This window comes from Gracilinanus agilis, chromosome 4 (assembly GCF_016433145.1).
Source record: "Gracilinanus agilis isolate LMUSP501 chromosome 4, AgileGrace, whole genome shotgun sequence".
Taxonomy (NCBI): Eukaryota; Metazoa; Chordata; class Mammalia; order Didelphimorphia; family Didelphidae; genus Gracilinanus; species Gracilinanus agilis.
In genome coordinates, this window is record NC_058133.1 from 521,019,096 (window position 1) to 521,028,583 (window position 9,488).

At 54.6% G+C, this 9,488-nt stretch overlaps 1 protein-coding gene across 3 annotated transcripts in view; it reads right to left on the minus strand.

The window, feature by feature from the left end:
• Positions 1–6,779: 6,779 nt before the first annotated feature.
• Positions 6,780–9,488, minus strand: part of YBEY (ybeY metalloendoribonuclease) — a 12,722-nt gene continuing 10,013 nt past the window's right edge. The window contains exons 5-6 of one of the 3 annotated variants that reach the window (XM_044676587.1): positions 8,424–8,525; positions 6,780–7,401 (exon numbers count right to left, since the gene is read on the minus strand). In XM_044676587.1, the coding sequence (XP_044532522.1) occupies positions 8,436–8,525 (90 nt within the window). In that variant the 3' untranslated portion in view covers positions 6,780–7,401; positions 8,424–8,435. Of the gene's footprint in view, positions 7,539–8,419; positions 8,526–9,488 lie in introns of all 3 variants that reach the window. The other 2 variants (XM_044676585.1, XM_044676586.1) reach the window with 2 other exon arrangements.

Here is a 9,488-nt window from a genome sequence, read left to right on the forward strand (position 1 = left end):
CTTCTCTTCTCTTCTCTTCTCTTCTCTTCTCTTCTCTTCTCTTCTCTTCTCTTCTCTTCTCCTCCATGCCGTGCGCAGAGCCCTGGTCTGCCAACCGCCTCTTGGACGTCTCGTACTGATCTGACGGAGGCATCTCTGACCTTCCCTGTCATGGCCAAAGGCCCCCCCACCTCCCGGGTCCCTCAGGCTCCCGGCCTCAGGGCTGTCCTCAAGCCTTCTTTCTGCCTTCACGACGTCTCTCCCCGTGTGCCCCCTTCTCTTCAGTCGCTGGGGCCGACCCTCATCGCCGCTTCCAGTGGCTGCACGCCTTCCTCCCTCCTCCAGTCCTTCCCCCTCGTGCCTGTCCAAGGGGGTCTCCCCGAAGCCCTTGTCTCCCCTGACCCCCTCTGCCTCTACTCCACCCGCTCTGGTGCCTGTTGAAGGCCTTTCAGGCCTGGCCTCTCCTCTCCTCTTGCCCAGGCTCCACTCCTCTGTGCTCATCCAACTTGATTCAGCCTTGTGGCGCGATGGACTAGATAACCCCTCTGACCCTTCCCAGGGGGCCCCTCATTGAACTTGCTCGTTAATGGCCGTGCCCGATTCACCCCTTGGGAGGCCTTGGACGGTGCTGACGGCTGCTGCCTCCCTTTGGCCAGCCCGCTCTGGGGGTTCTCCCAGGACCGTGGGGCTCAGAGAAGCTCAGAAGGGGGGTTATTCAGGAGGCTGGGAGGCCTAAGGCCTTCTCCTAGGACCATCTCAGTGATGGCCCACCAGGGCTAGCTAGGCTTTGGGGCCCTGGCCAGAGAACCTAACCACCTATTGGAACCTTTTTCCAATGGGAAAATGCACCCCAGGTTTCAACCCACTGACTTGGAAATGACCTTTTGGACTACGTCCCTAAGCTGGGGACTCGGCACGACGTGTCCTGACCTCCATGTGCCCTTTTTTTGACCTCCGAGGGCGAGCGGCCTTCTCTCGGGACTTCTGTCCACTCTGCCAAGCCAGGGAGATCTGGCACAGTACCCAGGCAGCCAACGGGGATTTGCCTGGAAGCTCTAGCTGCCTCCTCGATCTGGCTCCAAACTTGCTGAGGTTATTCCCTTTGCAAGAGATCAAGGGAAGTCCAAGCCGAGAAGGTAGAGCCGCAGGGCACATGGGGAGTTGCCATCCCCTGCACCAGACGGAATCCTGGAAGGAAATTCCAGAACAAGTCACGGCAGGTCACTTTCCCAGCCCAGGCCCCTGGAGGGCGTCCTCTTGTGGAGCTTTCTGTGGTACCTGGGAACGTGGCCGAGGGTAAGACTGGCACCAAGAGGAGGACCCAGACCCATAGTGACTGGCACTCCCCAATCCTGGCTCACAAATACAAGGCAGACCTGTGCCTAGGGGTGCCAGTCCAGGAAGACAGGCTCTAAGTATGAGTTCATCATAAAAACAATGAGGGTGACGAGAAGAGGAGAGACTCCAAAACATCTGTGAGCAAAAGATGCCCAAGCACCAATTTCTATGAAATGTGCCCAGACCAGACTGCAGCCAATAACTCCAGAGACGATAAATAATAAAAACAAAATCCCAAAGTCTGAGCACAGAAGGGGTCGCGCCCCAAACAACTGACTCAGAAAAAGTGACAAAGGAGGGAAAACGAAGAATCACTGGACTAGCTGAAAAGCTTGACACACGTCCAGAAAGGACGCACACATTCTATCTTGAGAAATCTCTTAGAACACAGGACAGAGTGGAACAGGAAAGAATCCATTGAGCACCTCCTGAAAGAAGCTCCAAATGAAAAGTCCCAAGTGTGTCAGAGTCCGAATCCAGAACTTCCAGAAGAAGCTCTAAGCAGCCAGGAAGAGGCTTGGGCGCCAGGAATCGCAGTGGGGATCATGCCGGATTCCCTACCAACCAATCAATAGGCATTCAATAAGCCCTACTGCGAAGGTGATGTGCCAAACACTGGGATCCAACCATGAAAAAAGATAGTGTCTGTCCTCAAGGAGCTTACGGTCGAATGGGAGTAGCTGAAAAGGATGTGGGGAAGGGAAGGAGGAAGAATCGCACTTGGGGGCCTTGGTGGAAAAACCAGTCAGAGATGGCCCAAGTCGGGCAGCCACTTCTGGGTGGAGTTGAGCTCTCTTCTTGAATGGAGGCTTGGACTTCATGGTCCCGCCCTCCGGTCAGAGAGGGAGAAGCCAGGCTGCAGACATCTCCCAGGCCACTAGATTATCCCAATAAGGCCCGGGCAGCACAGGCAGGCGAGAAATGAGAAAAGCCACCATCATGGAGAGGAGAGCTTGGACTATGGGGTCAAGAAGACAAAAGATGCAGGCTTACCCGCAAGCAAGCAATCAACGACTCCACCCAACTGGGTGGAATCTTGGCTCTCTACTGAAATAAGGGACTTCCAAGCTTTTCTTAATAAAAATTCTAGAGTTGTAGAGAATCTCCGCAAGTCAGGAGTTAAGAAAGGCCTCACAAAATCACTATTTGCTAAGCCCCTTTGCCATGAAGCACTGAGAATATGCCAACATGAGAAAGCCTGTCCCTGCCCTCCCGGAGCTTACAAAATAGAGAGAGGCCACACACACACACACACACACACACACACACACACACACGGCCAGGAGCTGGGGGTAGTGATGGAGGTGGGGTGCTGGAGAAGTCAAAGAATTGAAATGGTCAGCCGGGGCTGGAGGGAACCTCTCCTTAAGGGGAGGAGTCTATGGCTCCAGCCTCCAATGGGATAGTACCTCACAAAGCTGATTGGACCTTACAAAATGATGGGATTTCCCAGTGCCCGTTTCCTGGGGGAATGCTAAAGCCCCCATGGGTGGGGCCGGTAGGAAAGAGAGGACGCCTGAAGAAGGGTAACCAGGAACAAAAATCGATAAAGGCCTGAGCGAGGCGCCCCGTCATCCTCAGCGTCCAAAGAGTATGCAAATGGTTCTGTTGGGCCTTGATGATGGTAAGAGAAGAATGGAAAGGGAGGGGAAGTCTAATGTGTGGGTGGGGAGGGCGGGAAAGGGAAGTCTGAGGAAAGGCATTCACAAAGTGGGGCGCAGAAGGAAGAGCGCACGCGTACCCATGCACGGACCCCGAGAACTGGGTAGAGAAGTACATTTTGTCCAGGAGGGGAAAGTGGAGAAGAGACAGAGCTGGAGGGCAGAGGAAGGGAGAAACGGCCGCCAGACAACACCAACTCAGCTTACAGGAAAACGCTGATTGCTCTTTCTGAGGGGGCGAAGAATCGGAATCTGAGGGGTGCCGATCATTTGGGGAATGGATGGCACAAGTGTGAGAACTATCATTGTGCTGCAAGAACTAATGCTTCAGGGAAATGTGGGAAGACTTGGGTGAACTGATGCAGAAGGAAGGGGGCAGACCCGAGGGAACAATTTATACAAAGACAAGAATGGAAAGACAGACAGTTTGGAAGACTTACTTATGAACTATGATCAGCACAATGACGCCTGTGGATTCCAGAGGGCTAATGACGAAACCGGGTACTTCCTCCTTCATAGACGGGAAAGACTCAGTGGGAAATGGTCTATTTTCAGCCAGTTTTCAGTTGTCTGACTCTTGGTGACCCCATCTGGGATTTTCTTGGCAAAGATACAGGAGTGGTTGCCCATTCCCTTCTCCAGCTCATTTTACAGATGAGGAAACTGAGGCACGAAAGGTGAAGTGACTTTGCCCAGGGTCCCCTAGCGAGGATGTGTCTGAGGTTGGATCTGCCCGAGCGTGGGCCCGGAACGCATGTATCCATAGCTGTCTGCATTTACGTGTCTAGGTGCACACTGTACGTGTGGCCTCTATTTGTTTCTCTTGGACATTGTAGAATTTGCTTTCGCTTGACATGTGGCGTAAGTGCCCTTGCTGTGTTTGCAGGAGCCGTGAGCAACGATGGACAGATGAATGTCTATTTTTATAAGGATCACTTAAACGGTTTTGTTTGCCCAGCGTCATGGGAACAGGCCAGACTTCGAACTCAAAGGCAGAAATCGGAATGGTAAGGCTGCTTGTGTTCCTCTGAAGCTTGCGTGACAGAGTCGGCTCCTCTGGGAAAGAAGGCGCCGTGCCCTGCGGGCACTGTGCAGAGCGGCTTTTCTTTCGGGAGCCAGTAGTTGGAGGAAGTGCTGGCCCACTGATTTCGGAGGCGCCCAGCTTCCTTTTCCATTCCTGGGTTTCTCAGGATTTTGGAATTTGAACTGTAAAAGATTGGGCCAGGCGGGCCACGTCCGCCAGGGCTGTTCAGCACGCGCTGGAGGCCTCTGAAGAGGGGGAGGCCAACGTTTCCCGAGGCAGCGGGGCCGCCTCTCCTTGCTAACAAGCTTCCCTTGTATTTTCAAAATTGACCTGCAGAGCGTGGCGCAGTTGGCGTTAATAGAGGGGGAAAAGGCTCTACCCAAATTCTTTCCTTCTCGTGGCTTTAGGCTAAAAAGCGCTTGGCTTTGGTTCCCAGGTCGGCCAGAGAGCATCTTGCAGCTTGGAAGAGAAGTATTCTGCAGGCGCCTCTGCCTCCGAGTGGTGGCCGCCCACAACTGCCCAGCAGAGAGAACAAGTCTGTCGCCGGCAGGGCCTGTTCTGCTGACAACCGCGAGAATGCCCCGCTGGTGCACAAAGGCCTCCCAGAGCAGCTCTTAACCAGGATCCAGAAGGAGAAGGAAGAAAGCAAGAAGTAAGTGCATGGCGCGTGAATCTGGAAGTCTGCAGAGCGGAGGCTGCTAAAAACAGCCGCACCAAAGGCCAAGCACATTCCCAAAGAGCTTGTCAATAAACACTAATAAGGCTCCTGCTGTGTACCAGCCACTGTGCTGGCTGCTGGGGAGGCAAAGGCAGAAATGACGCAGGCCCTGCCCTCATGCCACAGGGATCTAATAGAAAGATGCTTCCAGAGGAATAGGAGTGGGAGATGGGAGGGCTGAGGAAGGCTTCCTGTGGGAGGGGGTGCTTGAACTGGCTCTGGAAGGAAGGTAGAGGCGAGGAGGGAGGCCCAGGCAGGGAGGACTTCATGTCACAGGAAGGCAAACTGAAGGAGAGATGTGGGGGACCTGTTGTCCCCTGGAAGAGGGAAGAGCCTTGTTCTGCTCATCCCCTGAGGGCTGAACCAGGAGCAGGCAGTGACTAGGGGCAACTGTAGAGGCAGCTGGAACCTGTGGCTTCAGACCCCTGAGGGACAGGCTCACAGGGAGCAAGTGAGGTCCTGTCTCCCCTTGCTGGTTATGGCCCCTGCCCAGAGGGCATTCTGGGAAATCCCCAAACGTAGTTCTGCTTCTCAGAAGACCAACCGATGGGCCAAAACACATCATCCGGTGGCCGAGGAGCCACCTTGTCCTTCCATTGGACGGGTCCTGGGCAGTGGACAGAGTCTGTTCTGGCCCAGCCACGAGCTTGTATTCCGAGGGCACGGCCTTCAAAATTCCGTAGCCCCACACTGCTGAAATCCACAGGGGAGAGAAGTGGGGAGGGGAAGCGCAGCAAGCCGGGGGAGCATCTGCCATTCCCACCCAGGCTGCTCTTGCCTACAGGTTTGAGGACCAGCTGTGCTGCTGGCTGAGCCAAGAGGACTCCAGCTGTTGGGCCGCTTCCCTGTCTTCCCCGCTCAGTACCATATCTCAGTCGATCACATCAATGATGCGGTTCTCTGCGCTGGCCACAATGCAGGTAAGGACGTGGCCTCTCCTACCCCAGAACGCTCTAGCTCAGCAGGGGCTGCAGATTGACCGAAACTACCTCGAGTCCTGCTCACAGAAGGAGCTCGAGGGAGGGCATCGTTCTTCCTGGGATGGGCAGAGCCCCTGACCAAGGCCTGAGGATGTTGGCCTCTTAAAAAAGGGGTTCTACCCTCAGACACTTCCTAGTTGGGCCACCCTGGACATGTCACTGAACCCTGCCTGCCTGCCTAGCCCTTTTGTCTTAGAATCGTTACTAAGGGTTTAAAAAGGGGGTGGGGGGGACTCACTAGAGTGGTTCTGGGCTCTGGGCTCTGGGGCTTGGGCATCAACCCCAGACGTGACAGTGGTCACTCACTCCTGTTCTTCTGCCCATTGTGCTGTCCTGGACCAGCATGTCATTCTAATTGACAAATGAGATGGTGTTTAGAGTGCTTGACGCCCAGGCCTGGCACACAGTAAGCACTAAATGTTACCACCTAATCTTTAGAGAACTGGGGATCCCTTTTGGCAAAAGGGGTTCAAACTTGGGACACTTGGCTTCCCCAACACCCCAGAAGGCTCTCTGGGAACAGCTGAATGCCTCGGTGCTATCTCTCCCCAAGACGTGGTCAGTCTTCTCTGACCGCAAACTGAGGAAGCAGTCCATGTTTTAATGCATGGTAAAAGCAGAAATGGGGCTTGTACCTGAACTGGGGAGCAAGGCAACAGACCCATTTCCTCCTCTCTCCACTGGGTCAGCCTCAGGCTTCCTGTAAAAGCAGAACAAAACCAATCCCTCATAGTGTCCATGGGGCAGGTCCCAGGGGCTGACTGGAGTTGGGAAGCCAGGTGACGGGGGCACTTTGGTTTGCCTTGTGGGGTGTGTCCTCTAGTCCTCTGCCCACCCACTTGCTCTGGCATTAAGGTGCCCAACCTGCTCATCCTTGACTCCCAGGCCTGGGAGCCAACAGGGGCGGGCTGCAGGCTCTTGGTCGGCTGTGTATGCTCCCTGCCAGAGCTCTCTCGTTTATTCTTTCCCCCACATCTCAACAGGCCACGAGGATGGAAGCGGCCCCCTCTGTGGAGAAGGCGGACCCCTCTCTGTCAAAAAGACTGAAACATTTAGAAAAACTCATTCAGACCACCAAGGAGGAAGATGAGGTTTATAAGTTCCACTTGTCAACTCTGAGAGACTTGGGAGAACTCTGAGTTCCCGAAAACCAAAGAAGAAACGGCAGTCTGATGGATTTTAAGCAACGTGTGAAAGTGTTTAATGCCACGTTTCCCCTCCCCAAACTCCCATGTTATCGAGATCTGTAGGTTTGTAGGTTAAATGCAGCTCATGCTGAAGGCTGCCTGGCCCTGCTTAATGTCAAAGTGACCGAGAGGTTGGGGTCCAATTACGAAACAATAAAGTCAAGCTCACAAGTCCTGCCTGCTCCGTGGCATGCTCTGGCTTAAATGATTTCACAAACGCGTCCTCTCCCCGGCACCGATTTTTACAGACGCCAGGGGCCGACAGGCCACGGGGACGTGAACGGGACTGACCCCACAAGGCCCTGGAGTGGGCTCTTCCGAAACGAATCTCTGCTGTCGTCTTGCTTCTGGGTCCTCGGCAGGAGCACCACAGGCCAAGGCAACTTTTCCCCACGAGCGGTCTTCTCACCATCCGCCACGTCAGAGCCTTTGGTTCCCCAGCCTGACAAGCAGGGGGCCACGGCTGCGCCGACCTCAACTCTACCACCTCCGGGACTTGATGCAAGGCCCTTTCCTGTACAGATGGGCCCAATGAGGATTTCTTTGGTGATTGTGGTCAGCGGGTCTCAGCTGGCCCATCCTGCTACTAAGTCTGGGGGGCGCCTGACAAGCAGAGTTCCAACAGGACTCTCACGTGCTCTTTCCCTATAGCTGAAGACACATGGAAAGATCTAAAAAAATGTCTTCGTCCACCTCTGGGGACTCCCTCTGAGGTGGAGCCCAGGGCGATTCCCTGACAGTCTGTGGTTGTCTTTTCCAGGAGGCTGGAGTGTGGGCACTCAATGTGGCCCACACCATGGGTGGAGGCCTTCTCTGAACTCAGAAAAACCCCTTGGGGAACAGAGGCCTAGTGCTGGGGCTCACAGTGACTCATCAGAATCTCTGGACCTGCCCCAGAGATCACAGGTCTTAGAGGACCACTGATGGAAAGCTCATCCTCTCTAGCCTTGGTCAGTCACGTCTGGAGCCTGTAGGGAGACTGGCCAACCTCCTGGGCCGCCTTGAGGGCCTATAGGAGGGAGCCAGTTCGGAGCCCATCTAGCAGATGGCCCATTCTCCTCATTTTCCTGGTAAAGCCACGGTACAGCTTCCTGACACCCCTACTACCTTCTTGCCTCTGACCAGAGAAGTAAGGGTTGCCTGCACACTGTGCCCCTGGAAGCTTTGCCCACACTAGACAAGGCTTTGGAAGCAGGGCAGGCAACAGGGTCTGGGGCTCTCTGGACAGACGCCTCCAGAGAGCAAGGGCCCATCTCCATTTCTCTGGGCCCTTGAGTATGGCTGGCTGGCCCTAGCTGGCAGGGTTCTCTGAGCGGAGCCCTGCTTCCCTGAGGGGCTGCTGCCTTGGTCACGGATGCTTCAGGTGGCACCCGCTGCCCAACTCGGATTTCCTTCCTTGTCTCTCTTCTCCTTTCTTATGGGTCTCAGTGCCAGGTGGAAGGTCTGCCGTCTCTCTCCTTTCTGGGCTCTCTGGCCATCATGGCTGGAGCTCTAGGCTAGGCTGATTTCTTCTGGGCGGGGGCAGCTACTACCAACCTGGGAAGGGGGTTATCCAAAGAGGTTCTTGGTCAGTGGCTGGAGGCTGCTTCCAGTGACCTTGTTGAGCTCCTCGAGAGTGAGCTTTTCTTTCTGAAACATCTATGGAGGAGGCAGAGAGGATTAAAGACATTCGGTTAGGGGGACGCAACTTCATTAGTTGTGCTCTTCGCAATCCTCTGGCTTGTGGGTCTGCCATGCAGGCGCCATGATGGCAGCAGATCTCTTAAGGTTCCAATGGAATGGGGTCTACATTAGGTTTGGCCTGGTACATCCTCTCTGCTCCTACCAAGGAAAAATGCTGATGCCCACCCTGGAGGCTGGTAAAGCCTTTCACCAAAGAGAATGTTTCCTTCTCAGAATGAAGCTCTAGAACAACTTTCAACGATTCTATCCCTGACTGGGCCTCTGTGGGTGACAGGATGCCCAGACGAATGCCCTTGGCAGTCAGGGTGGTACCGAAGTGAGAGGTCCCTGGCACTGGCACGTCTGTCCTGGGGAACTCAAATCAAGCAGGACCTCGTTTCTCCCTGACTTAGGCCAGAATTTGACAGAAACATCGTGTGCTTCCTCCCCCTCTTTTGTCATGAGTGTTTTCCTTGGATTTCCACTGATGCCAGTGATAACAATGACAGAAGCTGGCGCCCCTCTCACAACAGCCCTGGCAGGGAGGGGCTGCTCTTTTCCCCATTTTATACATGAGAAGGCTCATTCCTAAAGAGGGGAAACAGGAGCAGGTAGGTGGCACGGCAGATGAAGTGCCAGGCCTAGAGTCGGGAGGTCTTGGGTTCAAATCTGACCTCCAGTGCTTCCTAGATGTGGGACCCTGGGCAAGTTATTTAGCCCCAAGTGCCTAGTCCTTGCCACTCTTCTGTCTTAGATTTGATACTGAGACAGTGGTAAGGGTGAGTGCACATGCCTGCCTGCCTGCCTGCCTCTCTCTCTTTCTCCCTCCCTCTCTCTCCCTCCCTCCCTCCCTCTCTCTCTCTCTCTCTCTCTCTCTCTCTCTCTCTCTCTCTCTCTCTCTCTCTCTCTCACACACACACACACACACACACACACACA